General features: G+C 36.9%; 2 protein-coding genes and 1 long non-coding RNA gene across 3 annotated transcripts; 1 reads left to right on the top strand and 2 right to left on the bottom strand.

Moving 5' to 3' along the window:
• Positions 1-632: 632 nt before the first annotated feature.
• Positions 633-1,695, bottom strand: LOC309499170 (dynein regulatory complex subunit 3-like; the record flags this gene model as incomplete). Its single annotated transcript, XM_082170315.1, has 5 exons — positions 1,525-1,695; positions 1,298-1,429; positions 1,087-1,204; positions 937-1,043; positions 633-791 (listed from the first exon to the last, which is right to left on the bottom strand). Exons 1-5 carry the CDS (start codon positions 1,684-1,686, stop codon positions 633-635), a joined length of 678 nt encoding a protein of 225 aa, XP_082026441.1. The 5' UTR covers positions 1,687-1,695.
• A 1,954-nt stretch (positions 1,696-3,649) lies between these two features.
• On the bottom strand, positions 3,650-8,838 carry LOC309499127 (dynein regulatory complex subunit 3-like; the record flags this gene model as incomplete). The annotated part of the gene is made up of 7 exons (XM_082170173.1): positions 8,790-8,838; positions 8,281-8,451; positions 7,194-7,310; positions 6,945-7,111; positions 6,627-6,773; positions 4,856-4,963; positions 3,650-3,877 (listed from the first exon to the last, which is right to left on the bottom strand). Exons 2-7 carry the CDS (start codon positions 8,417-8,419, stop codon positions 3,650-3,652), a joined length of 906 nt encoding a protein of 301 aa, XP_082026299.1. The 5' UTR covers positions 8,420-8,451; positions 8,790-8,838.
• Positions 8,839-13,788: 4,950 nt separating this feature from the next.
• On the top strand, positions 13,789-15,169 carry LOC309494341. Its single transcript, XR_014204290.1, has 2 exons — positions 13,789-14,977; positions 15,057-15,169. It is a non-coding gene; the product is annotated as an uncharacterized lncRNA (long non-coding RNA).
• The last annotated feature ends 3,313 nt before the right edge of the window (positions 15,170-18,482 follow it).

The following is an 18,482-nucleotide window of genomic DNA, read 5'->3' as shown; positions in this document are numbered from 1 at the left end:
CTTGTCTCAAAATAGACGCACAAGACTCTAAGGACTTACCTGATCTACCCACCTGAGATCTACCCACCTGAGATCTACCCACCTGAGATCTACCCACCTGAGATCTACCCACCTGAGATCTACCCACCTGAGATCTACCCACCTGAGATCTACCCACCTGAGATCTACCCACCTGAGATCTACCCACCTGAGATCTACCCACCTGAGATCTACCCACCTGAGATCTACCCACCTGAGATCTACCCACCTGAGATCTACCCACCTGAGATCTACCCACCTGAGATCTACCCACCTGAGATCTACCCACCTGAGATCTACCCACCTGAGATCTACCCACCTGAGATCTACCCACCTGAGATCTACCCACCTGAGATCTACCCACCTGAGATCATCCTCTTCAGTCTCCTATTTCCTGTCTCCAATTCGCCATAGTGTCCTCAGATGATGCGATGTAGTTTTGGATCTCTGAGATGCGCTTGCGATTCCTCTCCACCTCATCTTTGCGTATCTATTAACACAAACCAAAAGGATTTATATTTTATTTAATAACAAAAGGTAGTTCTGATCCTGGAAAGCTGCATGGTAGGACACAACGTGATATAATATAATATAATATAATATTGTTAAGGAGTTCACAGGAAGTGTTCATAATCAAGTACCGATTTCAGCAGACTGCTCTTCCAGCTGTTGATCCGTGCCAGTAGCTCATCCTCCCTGTCATCAATCTTCTGCAGGTGGGTGTAGTGAGAAGCACTGACTGCATCGGTCACTGTATCTTTATCTACCAAGAGCTACAGGGCAGCATAGGAAATGAGGACGAAGGATCAGTCAATACTAAAAATAAGTGTCTGGCATGTAGTTACGATGGCTTTTGACTTCTTAATTATTCATAATTATACACAAATTAAGTGATCATGAAGACATTTTTCCACTGACCGTTGCCAGATCATCTGGTATGTTCTCCTCTAGCTCGCTTTTGACCACCTTCTCCAGTGTTGCCAAGGCAATCACAAGCTGTTGTTTATGGTACCGGTTCTCCAGGTCTCGACACCGTGCGAATGTGTGTCAGAGTTAAAGAAGCCTTACCCATAAAATAAAAGTATTTTTGTTTTGCTTTGTTGGAAAAAGGATATAATTCTTTCACATATTTAATGAACCCTCCAACCCTCTCTAAGACGTTCCACTCATAGACTTGGAAGATGTCCTTTAAAAAAACAAAAAAACATTTGTGAAACTCGTTTAGGTGATATGCTCCATATTAATATTACATTAACACTATAGGTATTTTTATTCTGACCTCCAGTACGTTCACCAGATACAGTTCAAGAGTCACGAGGTTGTTAGATAACCGGCCAGCCTGTTCATGGCAGGAAGTGATGTAAGCTTCAAGAAGATTGGCGTCTGTGATCTGTTGCATGTCCTCAATCTTCTGCAATAGAACAGAATTTTAATTTGTGAGCGTTTTGATGTGTTTAACTGGTGAGAAACAGGTTGTCTCGTGTGACTGAGGGAGAAGAAACCAACCTGTCTCCTGGAGTTTTCAAAGTCAGCTGTCATTTCCGCTGCTTCCCGCTGATTGTCAGTCTCTGCCTCATAGGAACAGGTACAAAAGGATTTCATCTCAGCCATTCTCTTAGCATGCTGAGCCAAACCCGCATCAAATATCTGCACACATAGAGCTTTCATTTCGCTCTTATATGTAAATGGACTGTCAAGGTAAATTGATTATTTTGAGTCCTTTTTAACAGCTGTTCCCTCATCTGCACTCTTAAAGAGGCCATTTTACAGTCTTCTTGTTGCTTTTGGGCTCTACTAGAATAGGTTTTCATGCTTGAATGTTAAAAAAAAAAAAAAAAATGTAAACACATTTGACATTGTTTCAGCACCTCTCTTCCGCATCTGTCAGCAACACACTGGGATGTGTTTCCCGAACAACGACATAACTCGCTGATTAACTACCAGAGTACGATGCATTGTTAAAGAAATCAACTAGATCGTCACAACAGTTTCCCTGAAACTGTACTGTCGCAAATTTGTCGTTCAACCACGTTTTTAATGATGTCACGCACATGGTGAAGTAATAAATACTTTTAATGAATCCGTTTGAGACCGAATCAATGCTAGATTTGTTCTATAAATTACGGACATGGCATCTGAGGACTGATTTTTCTCAGTTATTTTGCTTTATTTCCAGATTTAATCATAGGCTCCTTCTCACTCTTCAAAAACGACGCTTTGACAAACTAAAAGACGTAAATTACATTTGTGTTTATTCGAAATAAAAGATAAGAGATTGTACTGAATGTCAGTTTGCTTATTTTGCTCCAGATAAGGATAAGTCCACATTATATTTTAACAAAAAACTCTGCTTCTAACCACAGGTCGAGAGCTGTCGATCCGACCACACAAGTTTGCGATGCTGTTAGCGAATGTTTGTTGGAACTATAGTTTTGGGAAACACAGACTCATTGAACTATGCTGATAACGACGGAACTTGCGAACATAGTTGGGCGTAATTCATTAAGAACTGTAATTTAATGTCAACTTTTCCCTTGAAAAAGTAAAGTAAGGGATTACTCTTAATTTCTTTGTAATTCAATTACAATTACTTCTGAAGTAATTGCATTCAACACTGTATAGGCTGTACAACAATTCTATATAAAACAATAGTGGATTTAACATCAAAATTTTATGTTAAAATGTATGTTTTTTTTTTTTAATGTAACCCTCTCTCTTTACACACTTTGTCAGTTCAAGAATAATGTATGCAATTCTATAATGTTTATTTGACATAATTAAAAGAAAAGTTTCTTGTCTATCCTTGTATTGGTCAACTGGTTAAAGTTGATGGGATTTATAAAGTAATAAGTAATCCAATACTTTTTAGAGAGACAGTAATAAGTACAGTAATCTAATTACACCGTTGAAGACGTAATTAGGATCTAATAATGAATTACTTTTTTTAGAGTGACTTACCCAACACTGCTAATTATGCTTTTCAGAAATGCACCCCTGTTTAGTTCCTGTCTCAATGAACTCCTAACTTCTAAAAAGCACAATGTGCTCTGATTGGTCAGCTGAATCAATGTGTCGTGATTGGTCAACTGCTTCGAGCGCGTTTGGGAAATGTGCCGCCCCTTACCATAACCATGAGTTTCAACGCACTACTAACTAACTCAACTAGGCCCCGCCCCTTTATATTGCGTATGTCTTGAGCGGGAAATATTGTGACGTGTTTGTTCCTGGGCGAAAACTCAAGACTAACTCAAGAATAACTCCCTTTGGAATGACTTTGTGCTTTGTAACTTTGCAGACGTTTTTCATGCTCGATATTACACACTAATGGAGTTGACAATGTAAAAAAAGCATAATAGTTTTTTTTTTTTTTTTTGCAGTGATGCTGTAGAACAGGGATGGGCAACTTCGGTCCTGGAGGGCCACTGAGTTTAGCTTCAACCCTAATCAAACAAACCTGAACAAGCTAATCAAGGTCCTCAGGATTACTAGAAAATTACAGGCAGGTGATTTTTTTTTCAGGGTTGGAGCTAAACTCTGTAGGACAGTGGCCCTCCAGGACCGAAGTTGCCCATCCCTGCTGTAGAAGAACCATTTTTCATTCCCCAAAGAACCTTTCAGGAAAAAATCTGATCTAAAGAAAAGCTCCATGAATGCCAAAAAAGAACCCTATGTTTAAGAGTGTATTATAAAGTATTGCTTTCATTTGTGGTTTGATTTGTATATTTTGCCATTCATAAAAAGGATATGGCTCCAGCAGTGTGTCAATTCCGGGGAGGCGAGCCAGTTTCTCTGCATGAGGATCCTCAGCAAACATGCTGTTGAAAAGCTGAGGTCCATTTAAGTACGCCACGAATGCGTCCTGTGAAAGAAGGAAGCAATATTTATTCACTACTGTCAAGAAGAGTATATATTAAATTTGTATGTCCAGTAGAAAGAAGATTTTAATACAATGCAGCGTAAATCTGACTTATTAAACCTCGAGCATTTAAGATCAGTGTTCTTGTTGTAACGACTGAGACAAATCAGACACAATTATTTGGTATATGTACCAAAAAATCTTTAAACTACACTCTGGGATCTGTGGTCCCATCCCCCAAATAGGGCAAGACGGTCTTAGTTACCATGACCACGATCAGATAAGTTGGTTTTATGACTCTTAGCAATGTGAACAGGGCCCTGCTACAAAACCTACAGATATTAGAACAGACTCTCCTGCATTCATTTATCGATGAACTGATTAACATGAAATTAACATGCATTCCAGAACATTTTGTGAATGATTCACTGTCTTGTGTTGTGTCTTACACTAATAATATTATCTGTTGATACTATTATCTCTTTGAGACTATGTATTTTATTATAGAACCAACAGTCAATGTAACCTCACGCATACCATGTTTGGTCTCTATAAACTGTTACTTTGAAGATCAAAATGATTGTGTACATCAGGGTTCCTCAAACTCGGTCCTGCCCAGTTTAGCTCCAACCCTGATCAAACACACCTAGCTGTGAGTTTCTAGTGATCCTGAAGACATCCGTGAGCACCGCCTGCCATGCTTTCACGCTCTCACGATCTTGTTACATGCTCTAAGCGCTGTACATGCTAAGGAATAATTATCTTTTGGTGGCCATGAAAGATACGCTTTTCTTAGAATAGATGAATAATCAAGAGTTCGTTGGAACTGATTAATTGATTGTAATATTCATTTAGCTACCTCAAGTTAATCCAATTAACTGACCCAAATGATAATTATGAGTTAGTATTAATATTTCCCCTTTGAGCTAATATTGTTACATTGTACTTGAATGAGATGGATGGCATGGTGATGTTGGTTACCTTGTGTAGTTGAAGCTCCTCCTCGGTGATCTTCTGAGCCTCAATTGCCTTCTGCTTCTGGAGCTCATTGTATTGCAATTCTTGAATCTTTGCAGCGGCAGTTTTACGCTTTATATGTAGAAACAAAAAATATGAATTATGAACAGAACATTAGGACAAATGTTAGCAATCCCTCACTTGTGAAAAAGAAGCATGTTTAAATGTATTGAATGTGCACTTGTATGTGTAATTCGAATCTCATATATTTTACAAAACTCTACTTGCAGATAATATAACATGAATGCACTTAATGAGAGTTCACTTTCATGAATGTTTCTTAAGTCAACTTTTAAAAAGTGCACTTTGCAATAATGTAAAATGAAAACTTTGAAGTTCATTTTAAAACATTTTATTGGTCATGCTTTAAATAAGTACGCTTATTTTGATGTATTGACTAACGTTTTAAAGCTCATGTAAAGTACTTGATTATAATTTAAACTGTAGTGTGTTATTCAATATTATAAATTTATATATATTTATATATCATTATAAATTTGTTGATATATAATGTAAAGTTTTTTGAAAATACTTCTTTACTTACCAATGAAGGTGACTCTGATTTTTTGTGGCTGATTATTTGGACAGAAATTTGTGAAAAATGCCCTTTTCAGTGGAGAAAATATGGAGCCATGTGACATGTGCACGTGTGTTGAAAGAGGGAACAAAATGGACCCCTGTGGGTCATGTGACCACTCTTTTGCATTTTCTTTGGTTAGTATTTGAGTTCCCCTCCCCTTAGAGAGCATTGAACAATTACATTTTATTATGTTTTTATTAAAAAAAGCTAAAATAGACTATGTTGCCTGGAGGCAACACCGTACCATAGAGGGTTAATATATTTTAAATGTACTAAATTCCAACTTCATCATTAAGTTTGTAATTACAAATATATTTAAATTCGTTTTTCAATAGAAATTACATTAAAGTATATTTAATTTACACTCTTAAAAATAAAGGTTCTTTCTTGGCAAATTTGGCATCGATCATTCCATGATGAAACTTTAACATCCACGCAACCTTTCCATTCCACAAAAGGTTCTTTATAGTGGAAAAAGGTTTTTTAGATTTTAAAATGTTCTTTATACTATAAGAAAAAATAATGGTTATTTTAAGAGCTGATCACTTACAGGTTCTCGCTGCAAAAACCCAAAACTTTATTTTAATGAGTGTTAATGCTCGGCAGTTTATTCGGCAGTAAACCTGAACCATATTTAAAATAAAATAGAAGTAATTATGAAATTGCATAAAGATCTATGCCTGGTTTCACAGACAGGGTTTAGATTAAGCCAGGATTAGGCCTTAGACGTTCCTTATAAAACAAAACAAAAAAACATTACTGGTGTGCATCTTGAGACAAAACAATGTCACCGACATATTTTAAGATATATCAGTGCAAGTTGCTTTCAGTTAAAAAAGCTCAAACATGCATTTTAGTCTGGGACTAGCTTAAACCTTGTCTGTGAAATTGGGCAATAAATCAGAAAAGTTCAGCTAATTTCATTTATCATAGATTTACATTTTAAATTTAAATTGCAATTAAGTGTCAGAAAACATTACATTCAGTTTGCACTTAAATATTTTATTCTAAAGTATAATATTTCCATAATAGGTCCTCTTTTTAAAAGTGTGCTAGTGCACGTCTCTTTCACAAGTGGTCAGCTGAAAAACCAAGCAACTGCAATTATATGCAGCCGCGGATATATGAGAAATGACTTATTAATGTCTCACTAACCGTTTGTTCATCCAGCAGTCTGTAGTCCAGATAGACCAGGTCTGGAAGTTTTGTCGCCACAAATATCTTAAAGTCCTCTTCATCACAGATGGGATTTCCCGCAACGTTGAGAGTGCGTAAATTCTCAAACTTTTTGAGGTACACCACCTGCAGGGTCAGATATGATTTCCTTCAGCTTTATGTTTGAGTGACACTCATGAATTGGAATATTGGAAATTAATTAGTGGATGGCTGCATATTTTGGAGTCAGACTCATTTTCATCCTTTTGGGATTCCACATTTTCTAAAAATGTATCCTCTAAAATATTGTTGGCTTACATTATCCAGTTGAGCAATGCTATTGTTTCCAATAGAGAGGATGTTCAGGTTCTGCAGCGCATCCAGATTTTCAATGACAGAAATCCGGTTGTTGAACAAACTCAAGTCCTGAAGTTTCACAAGAGAGTCCAGTCCTTTAATCACTTCAATATTATTGAATGACAAATCTAAGGAATATAAGAATTCTGGGTTAGTATTTGGAGATACTCCGGATATGTTTTTGATATCAGTCGGACAGTCTGTACTCACCCAGCCAGATCAGATTAGTGAGGTTTTCTAACCCTTCAATCCTCTCAATAACATTATTACACAGCTGAAGATGTGTTAGAGAGGGGAAATGCCACTGGTGGGGAATCTTTAGGATGTCTACAAAAAACATAAATATTATATTAATTATATTTTTCAATAAATAAATAAATACATGCTATTTTTTATACAATGAACTGTTATTGAAATTATACCAATCATGATAATGAAAATGAATGAAATCAAATAAAAATCCTGTCATTAATTACTCACCTTCATGTCGTTCCAAACCGTTCATGTTCGAAACACAAATGAAGACCTTTTTGATGAAATCTGAGAGATTTCTGTCCCTACATTGACAGCTACGCAACTATCACTTTAATGTTTCAAAAAGTTCACAGAGCAAGAGAATGAACCTCATTGGTTCTATCAGAAGCTCAAACATGCTGCGTAACACAAGAATGAACCTCGCTTGAGCGAACAAGCTTGAGCTTCAGTTTACCACAACTGATGTGCGAGTTAATAAATGTTTATATGTGAATGAAAGCCTAAATTAAATTTGTTCATCATATAATGCGATCGTGTCTTTTCAGAAAATGTATTGGACTAAACCGCTCAATTCATATGGATTAGTTTTACAATATCTTTATGAACTTTTTAAAGTGTCAAAGTGGTAGGCCTAGTTGCGTAGACTGTCAATGGAGGGACAGAAATTGCTCAGATTTCATCAAAAAGATCTTCATTTGTGTTTCGAACATGAACAAAACTCTTTTGGGTTTGAAACGACATGAGGGTGAGTAAATGATGACAGAATTTTTATTTTTTGCGTGAACTGTCCCTTTAACACTGATTAAAAAACATTATCTGTGTGAGAGGGTGGATGTATTTTACTTGTCATGAAAATAATGTCTAAATAAATAAAGTGGGTTTCACTTTTTCAATAATTCAAAATATATTCTTATTTTTCTCTTGATTTTGGGGGTGAAATATGTCCCAGGAAAGTTTTCATGAGATTCACCCAGAATAAAAAATAAAAAAATAAAAAAAAAGTTTAATTTTACATTAAAATGAATTTAATTACGGTTCTTACTTCTGAAGTCCAACCGCAGCTGAGACACCTCCTCTGGGTGGGCTAAGGCTATTTGTCCAGCTGGTCCTCCCTGTTCAACAATTGCTTGTTGTAGCATCGCCTCATCGATTACTTTGGGTTTATCCTGTTCTCTGCTCATTTTCCAACGCTTCTGATTTTATTTTATTATACCTTTATTTAACCAGGGAAGAAAATCACATTGAGATAAGATATCTAATTTACAAGTGAGCCCTGGCCAAGGTAGCAGCACACAGTAAACATAATAAAAACAGAAAAAAGTAAAATTAAGTACATAAAACAATAGGCACAACATGATGACTGGACCCGTTTATTACCTGCAGTAACGGTGATTAGCAGTGCAATATTATCTAATATTAATATTATCTAGTGCAATTGCAATCTTATTTTGCAGACCTGTCACTATAAAAGCAGTCAAAACACTGTATCAGTCACCTATTTCAAATGTTATTACTAAAAGCTCATTCATTTGACAACAGACTTAACGTTACCTGGAAATATATCGCTGAAGTACTGGAATGATGGACGCAAACACTGTTGCTCAGCAACCACAGACTACCGCCATGACGTCATCAACTTCCGGAGTTTTCAGGAGCTTTGAGGCGCTCTAATGAAATTAAAATACATTTTAGTAATAATACTCAGCCATATAACGTTAGTGATATTCTTCGAGTATTTAATTTTTAAGATTCTTCATGAAATGGAAAATCGAAGGAAATTTGTTCAATTTTTAGTATTAATACTAAAATGCCTCCGCTATTTCTAAACTAAATTTCGAAAAGCAAACATGTCCATAAATTCATGTTTTTATAACGTAGTTTCCATACGTTTTTGCTCATTAAGAGTATTTTGTAAATTAACTGCCGTGTTAAGACTTTGCCCATGATTGACAGCTTCCTCGATCAATAAATTAAAGGTTCCGCTTGTTTAAACCAATCAGACAGCTCTCTGGGCGGGGCTTATGCGCGCTTACTGGGTCAGCCTCTCACCATCGGAGGATTGTTGTTGTCATCAAGATGAAGTTCTTGTTGGGGAATCCGTACAGCACTCCCGTTGGCTAGTGCATTGGTGAGTTAGCGGCTTATAGTAGCCTGTTCTTCAATGAAATATGTTTTAATAACTGTTAATGGACCATGTTCGTCCATTGTTCGTGTTAAAAATGCTTGAAATGTGTGTAGCTGCTAGCATCTTACAGGAGCGTAAACAGTCATCACTGTTAGCCACGCCCGCCGACGGGGGGGGACGGGTCTGTTGAACTGGGCCCTCATTAAATTATGGATAAAAAAAATAAATAAAAATTGGCCTATTTGTGGAAAAAATATGTAATATTTGAGTTACATAAAAGCTTTTTTATTTGTATTCTTCCTAATTGTCCTTGAAATAGTGGCCAAGAACCTAGATAAAATGGAGGCCTGGGAGATTTTCTAAACAAATATTTAAAAAAAGGTGGTGACGGTGAAGCTGGAACTAGTAAAGTCAATGTAGAGCAAGGTAAGAAACAGCGCTGCCAACGTTTACGAGCCTTGTCAGGAGTTTTCCTGCGTTTAATTTTTTTGGGCGGCCACCAAAGCAAATTTTTGTCCCGCTAAAGCCTTATTTGATCGGTAAGTGATGTAGAATAGAATGAGTGCTGCGCCTGACAGCCAGGGCGCTTAACGAGCAGAGAGAGAGAGAGAGCCCCGGCCGCGCGCGCGCACTCTCACGTCTTCAAACAACACGTCGAGCGCTGTCTCCCTCGCGCATATTAATCAAAGTCAATTGACACGATAGTAAAAGGTCGGAAGACCACAGTTTCACGTGGAGCATTTGGAATTTTTTTCTCTTGAATTACCGCGGGGTGTGAATTGTACTAAAAAAAACGTTTCCTTATCTTCTCTAGATTGTGTCTCATGGGCTTCTGAACCGCTTTTTGCTTTTTGGACCTGTTTGCCTTGGGAGACCCTACAGGGGCATATAGGCCCCCGGACAACTTAGCTCCTAGGATCATTCGGGTACTCAAACCCCTCCACCAAGATAAGGGGGCAGTTCAAGGAGGAGTGTAAGAAAATTTTGTACATTTTAAAGTAAAATTCCTAAATCTGGCGCAAAGTTCAAAATTAAGAGCTCCAGCCCATATTCAGTGTGCAACTTGAACAAAGAAAAAGTCAGTGCATTGACTTGTACCTGAAATTTAAATGGGACTCAGACATCTTTTTAGTTGTGATATAGTGTCTCAGTCTACATTACTCTACATACTACTATGACTACTACTACTACTAATATTATTCCTATGACAGTAATATAGCCATTTCTGTCAGGACCACTATCGTCATATATGATTGACAATAAGCATACAATTTGGATTGGCGGTATGGTTCCGTTCTGGGCGAGAACTCCCTGCGCATCCATGCAGCCTAGCATGGATAAGAGCAGGGAGAGCAGCAATAACCCCCCTTGGGGTAAACAGAACAGAACCAACATGAATGTATTGCAGATATCATTAATTCAAGATTTTAAAGTATGACATAATTCGAGAATTTATTCTGATTCGAAGGGAATCAGAATGCCAAATCCTGACTGACGAGAGGAGGAGCTGGGGATGGAGGAGGGTAATTAGCTCCTGAGAAACGCGATAGTTGCTGATAATACTGAAGCAGCTTATATATGTATACGGTGATAGGCGTCGTATTCCTATAGGTAGATGTGGATCAGCTGATAGTCAGCTGATGCGAGCTTGACTAACGTGACCTGCCAGAACTAACGCTACGCTTGATATATTGTAAAACAAATGCACTGAAAAATAAATGAAACTTTCATAATTAGTTTAGTCTATTTCTGTACATGCAAGAGATAAACCTGTGAGCTTTTATTTTGGCGAAAAACAAAGTTTACAAACGTCTCATTACAAATGTTGAAATGTTTGAAAGTAATATCTAATATAACCAATTGCATTTATTTTAATTTCAAACATCGCAACAGACCTTTCAGATCACTCAATTTGAAATGTATAATAAATGTATATTTATATTAATACACATTGATCTATACAGTACATGCAAAAAAGTATGATATTTATACTATATTTATAGATGTATATTATCTCTATGTTTGATGTTGCTGCAGGGTGTTGTTCCGTATGAACACATTTTGTCAAGTGAAGTGAACTCTAACAGATACCCCGTGCTCAGGGAATAGTGAGCAGTGAACACTACGTAGGGAAACCCTGTGGATTTGAGTTCTAGACGTGGTCCTGTGTCTGGAACTCATAATTGAGTTTGCGTCAGTATTTGAGTCGGCCGCTGATCCGTGTGTGATTTGTTTCTCACAGAAAAAGCCACAGATGGCTCCCTGCAGAATGAAGACTGGACACTCAACATGGAGATCTGTGACATCATTAATGAGACCGAGGAAGGGTGAGAGACCAACACACACATAATTCAAGGCTTTTGGTCATACCTAGGATATCCAGAACCACCAAAGGAGGGAGAGCATTTTCACATTTGGCTCCAAAACTCTGGAATAGTCTTCCTGATACTGTTCGTTGCTCAGACTCGCTCTCCCAGTTTAAAACTAGATTAAAGTCGCATCTCTTCAGCCAGGCATTCATATAATCCTACAGTTCAAACTACAATCCGGCCTCTAGCTCATAAATGCCAGAGGAGAACTGGCCCCCAACTGAGCCTGGGTTCTCCCAAGGTTTTTTTTTCTCCATTAGGTCACCTGATGGAGTTTTTTGGTTCCTTGCCACTGTTGCCTTTGGCTTGCTCAGTTGGGGATATTTTGGGGATATTTAATTAAATTTTATCAATCAATAAATTCCACTTGAAACAAACCTTGTTGTATTATTTTTATTTAATACTGTGAAGCTGCTTTGATACAATCTGTATTGTGAAAAGCGCTATACAAATAAACTTGACTTGACTTGACATAAACACATGCGCACAGATCTTGCTGATGACTCACAGTGACTCTCACGGACTCATTCAGAGCAGACTGACTGGGAATGTGCTGTCGTAGCGTCTCCAGCAGTAATGGGTTCTCACAGTTCCTCTTAGACCGTTTACAGCTGACGTTGAAAAGCATAAAACGTCTGAATTTCTTTGAAAGAAGAATGTTTACAACTAGTTTTATCTGCACAGTGAAATTCAGTGGGGTCCAAAACTATTGTCTTTCATTTGATGTAGGGATGCACGATACATCTGCCACCATATCGTATCGGCCGATATATGTTCATTTTTAAAGTTATCGATATCGGCCCAATAAGAAAATTTGGCCAATGTATTAAAGCCGATAAATATTCCTTCAGCTGTGCACTGTTGTGATGGTTTTCAATTGCTTGAAATATGATTTGAATCACTTCAAAAAAGGAAAATACAGTTAAGTGCAACGTGCAGTGCAAGTCTTTCATATAGGCTACATAAAATGATAATGAGAACATTATAATTGTGTGCTTTGGACGTGGCTTTTAATGGTGAGACTTTTGTTTTTGTGATCAGGCTCTCAAAAAAAATTCGGATTTAGATTTATCGACCAATATATCGGTTATCGGCAAAGAATGTAGTGAGAGTGGGATATTCCTACAGAGAGCAATAGAGCAGGATGAGTGACACAATGATATATTCACACAAATGTTCATGGAAATATAAAATCGTGAATATCACAATGATGTCAATGCACTTTTTATGTGGCCGATACGTTTTCTAAAGAGTGTGTCATTGATTAGACTGTGATATACTTCCTTGTCACGTGATGTTGTAATAGCGTCTATCATTTAAACTTATGTCATTAAAGTTGGCAAGTCCAATTCATTTCCATGAATAAGTTCAAAGTGTCCATTTAAAATAACTGATTCAAACTCTGATTCAATTATTCACTCGCATACCAACCCAAAAATGTTTGCTGAAGCATGTAGTATCATATACTGTACTGGAATGTTTTAATAAAAATATACATTACCATTCAGGAAGATAAAAAAAAAGAGGAAATTAATAGTTTTATTCAGCAAGGCTGCATTCAATTATTCAAAAGTGACAGTAAAGGCATTTATAGTGTTACAAAATATTTCTATTTATAATAAATATAAGAAGGATCATGTGACACAGAAGACTGGAGTAATGATGCCGAAAATGCACTTTGATCACAGTAATAAATTACATTTTACAATATATTAAAACAGAAAAGTTCATTTAAATTGTAATAATATTTTTCAATATTACTATTTTACTGTGTTTTTAATCAAATAAATGCAGCTTTAGTGAACATGAGACTTCTTTCAAAAACATTGAAACAATCTTACCGACCCCAAACTTTTGAACAGTATAATGATGTTTATTACTCTGTACTATTATATTGGTGCATATAAGTGAAAATGATCATTCTTGTTCTTGCATTAACATTTTGAATCTACTTGTTTGAAGATTGATAAAAAAAAAAGAAAAAAAGAATATATATATATATGTAGAAATTGTGTTTTTGTCAAACAGCGACCCCCTAGAGTCGTTGTGGAATACTTGCACTGTCGTAAATATATTATATTATAATGTTTTTACATGATTGCAACTAAATCACAAGTAAATAGTCTATAGTCTAGGCCTACTGTATAATTTAATTTGTGTTGTTTTTATTGGAATGTAAACATTACAAAATGCCAGATAACATCAATTAAGTTAAATGTACGTCGCATTATTTCATGACATTGGCCGTTATGATGTCATTAGACATGATTATTGCAATTTATCATAATAGTTTGCAAATTGTGCTCGTTTACACTATTTACAACCTCTACGTTAGGCTTATTTATGATAATTATGTGAGATATTGAAAGCTGTTCTCATGATAATCGCAGGAATCAACGTCAACAGCGTCGTCTGATATCCCTCAGGACTACGTGATAAATACACCTCACAACACCTGAGTTCAGCTGGCAAACTAATTCGTGAGGCATAGCTATCTGATTTATCAAAACGATTCCATTTACACCTGGTCACATAAATGTATTTTTGCAAAACGGATTTAAATTCGATCTTCAATTCTCGCGCTATACGCAGATTTAATGGAGTGCACGTCACCGAAAGCAACAGATATGAGCTGCATTTTATAGATCATCAGCTAAAATTTCTAAATCAAAGACCGCAATAAGAGAGAGCAGTAACAGCCCTGGTAAGATCATTTCGTTTCTTTACTTTTAATGATGAAGATTGTGTGTTAAGCGTCTACGACTTACTTTCACTTTGATTTGCGATAGTTTGCACGTTGGCTTGATGCAGTTGCTCATCTGCGGTGATGCGTGTTCCAGCGCGTCGTCATATCTGGATATAACATATAGCCTATAACATGCTCTCACACGTTTTTTTTTGGTTTTTTTTTTGCATTTTTGGGAGGAGTACAATTTACAAATGTGGTTTCAACAACCATATGCATTTACACTTGTCCAGTTTCGTCTGGAATGCGTCTCAGATCTCCTCCTGAAGTGGTTTGAGGGATCGGATTCAAATCCGTCTCAAATGCGTTTCGGAGGGCATTTAAACCTGGACTTTTCACGATCGGATAGCTATCCGATCTGAGAAAATGCATGAAGTGGCCAGGTGTAAACAACCCCCATGACAAAAACATACGCACGAAAGCCGAAAACAAACGCTGGTTGGCCTCTCACGTCCAAATTTGACGAAGTGGTGGGGGAAGTGACGTATGCCGTAAAGCAGTCGAATTTTGTAGTTCTTTTTGTGCTCTGGTTACTACCCGAACCCCGAAGTTACATAGTACCAGTAAAAGCGATACAGACCCTGTCAGGCTATGGCAGACGTGTCATTCAACCTATTGTAAGTTGATGTACCATCACAAGGATCTTGGAAATATATTATGAAGGTTGAAAAGTTACATAGTGTCGCTTTAAGAAATTTCAGGAAAATGACACAAATATCAAGATAAATACCGGACAGTGTCATATTTCCTTTGACACACAGCAACTGAGATGCAGATCAATAAATTAGTTGCCCAATTAAGTCCATTAGTCCTCCATGGTCACATGCTGTGGGTCAGAAGCAAAGGGTTTTCATAAAATCACTATAATGGTGTACTTGGCACAACTCCAGACCACCAGAACAGATCTGCTAATGTGGGTCAGTTAATAACATTCAACAAAAAACTCTGAAAATACTAATCTGGACTCAAACATGAAGATACGACTCTCTCTGGATGCCCTCCTTAAAAATGGGTAACGGATCTATACCGATTAAATATCCAGATTCACTGACATGCAATATTAGACACATTGCACAATGAGCACTGCAATCACACAAGTAAACTAGACACATAGTAGGCCTATGCTGGACATTTTACATGGTAGGCTGGCTACCTACAAGCAAACAAACAGCATATGGGCTGAAGTTCATAGGCTACTCTCACAATATAGTGAGCTGGTTACCTAGACCACATGTAGGCTGCCTACTATGTAGGTTTTAAGTCCAAAATAGCTGACAAACTGGTAGCCAGTATTTAAATTTTTGCAGGCCAACGACGAGCCCTGACAGCAGTCGGTACGGACCGGCATGTTTGATCGCTTCCATTTGTGTATATACACACACACACACACAATGAAAAAATTTTTTAACAAATTTCATAAACATATTTGGCAGAAAGGATTGATAACATGTAATGACTTGTAAATGTGTATGTATATATATTCTAATATTTATAAACTTTATTTACAAATTATATATAACTGCCCACACCCCATTTGAGAAATGCCCTTTTATGTAATAATACAGCTCTCTCTCTCGGTGCATGCTGGGAGTTTGGGGAATGTGAGCGTCTCACAGGTGAGAGGAGCGTTTCTGGGGATAGTTTTTCTTTACTATTCTTGTTTTCTTTATCTTTTTTCATTTTTTTGTTGCTGTTGTTGAATTATAGGTTTATTTCGAATTTTTTAGAATTGAGGAAAAATAGTCGCCAGGTAAAAGGTTTTTCCTCGTGGCGGAGGGCTGAGATGGAGGTCTCATCTGTGTCGCTCCGCCATGGAGTCAGGTGTATATGCCTGACGCTAGTGTGACAGTCGAGAACGTGCTTGTGGCAGGGGCGTGTCTAGAGCATTTTCAGTGGGGGGGGGGGGGGCCATGCTGGGGCACTGCCTCCAAACGGGGTGGCCGCCAGTGACCAAAAAAAAAAAGAGCTAAATTCTACAGTATATTACGTAAATCCTATTGATTTTTTAAATTTTTTTTTTAACTTGAATAAAGTTACTTGTAAACAAATGTAGTAATAAAGCACATTTTGATTCATTTAGTTTTTTGTCATCCCTGTATATATCCATTAAGTTAAATTTGAGAGCCAGTGTTTATTATTTTTTGTGTTTTCATAAAACTAACAAGTTTATAAAATATATATATTTTTTTAATAATGAGCAATTTTAAAATCCCAGAAGCAGAAACGATGTCAATTATTTTCTTTTAATAAGTAGTGTGGCCATTACAATATACAGTAGTTTTATTCACAATCTCTTTCAAATAATAATAAATAAATAGACAAAAAAATAAGTAATACAAAAAACATTTTACTAACATTGTCACTAACAAGTTTAGTGACAACATGTTACAATGTTTACATGGTGGAATTTCTGGTAAGCTACGCTTTTTTATTATTTCAATTCAATTCAGTTATTGCGATTTGATTTAATATTGACTCATTTGGATAAATATTAGGTAGGCTATACAAGATAGGCGTTATTTTTCCTCAAGAAAAAAACAACTCACCTAATGCTGTAAACATACTGCCCTATCAGCTGGTAGTAGGCTATTATTTAAGGTTAAAAATAACTCAAATTAAATATAATGCGTTTTTTTATTATTATTATAATAACAACTTTATTTAATGATATAAGTAAAAATATAATAAATATGTAATATAGAACACATATTTAGCTAAATACTCTCTATAGCTATTTTTTTTTCTTGCCAACTATGTGCTATAGCCTATATTATGTTCATTAAATGGCTTTCCTGAGGTAAATGTGACAATTGTTCTGCTATGTTATTGACCTCTTCACGCTGATGAAAAACACAGATTTTTCTATATTATGTATGAGGAATATACATTTCGGTAAGTTGTACTGTATCTTTCAGTGTTCATTCAAGTTTTTTTACTATTAGCTATTACTATCTGTCACGTAACATTTACAAGCGCCAAAACGGTATTTATTGTTTGAATTTCGTAATAAAATTGACAGAATCTGAGAGCTGAGATTTTTGTATATCATAAGTAACCTGTTCTGTCTAGTGTGTCGGTCTCCGTGTCCTCTTTGCTTTGCGATTTTTCTGTGCGTGAGAAAATGGTTGTGTGGCGTGAGAGAGTATGAAAATTGCGTGTCTCACGGTGAATGCGTGAGAGTTGGCAGCAGCACTGTAAAAACAGTAGCAGAAATAGAGGAAAACAGTTGAAAAAGGCAGACCTCAACTAAAACAGCTGGAACTAAAACTTCTGTTTCGGTGGTGACTGGCAGCTCTTTGTTTGGTGTCTTGACTTCCCACTCTTGATTGATAAAGTAAAAGTCCAAGTCTGCGACGACCGTTGTTTATCTGGCGCTGCAATTCTTTGAAGCAAACTTCAGTAGAGTCTATAAAACTGATTGGTCGTAAAATGAACCAATCACAAGACATCTTATAGGGGGGCCACCTGGGGTGGAAGCCTTAAAACATGTGCTGTCATTTAGGCGGCAGCTGTTTATGGTTTTAGAATCGCCGGCGTTAGATATCTCGTTTCGGGTTAGACATGAAGACAAATCATGATCTATGCGAACACCAATCATTTGAAATGCTTCAAGTGTGGTAATATCGGACATAAAAAAATGGAATGCCCGCAGAAAACACAAGTTGAAGACGATATCAACAAAACACATGAAAGTGAACAGGCGGTCGATGGTGAAGTAGGCCTAGTAGAGAATGTGGATAAAAGTCAAGTCAAGTCATCTTCATTTATATAGTGCTTTTAACAATGTAGATTTTGTCACTTCGGGGTAGGTACGCGAAACAAATTTTCCCGACAACGCTTTATCTGAAGAGTGGTAAAGGGATCCTCCATAGGGAGAGACTAGTTGGCACTTCATCGCTGCGTTGTCATCGGGTCCAGGCAAAGGTCCTCGTCAGGTCTGGATCCGGCAGGCTGCGGGAAAACCTCGGGATAAACAAAGACACTAAAATTAGCGTAGATGCCAT

The sequence above is a fragment of the Leuciscus leuciscus genome (genome assembly GCF_965113295.1).
Source record: "Leuciscus leuciscus genome assembly, chromosome: 1".
NCBI classification, from domain to species: Eukaryota; Metazoa; Chordata; class Actinopteri; order Cypriniformes; family Leuciscidae; genus Leuciscus; species Leuciscus leuciscus.
This window is presented reverse-complemented; position numbering and strand designations above follow the sequence as displayed.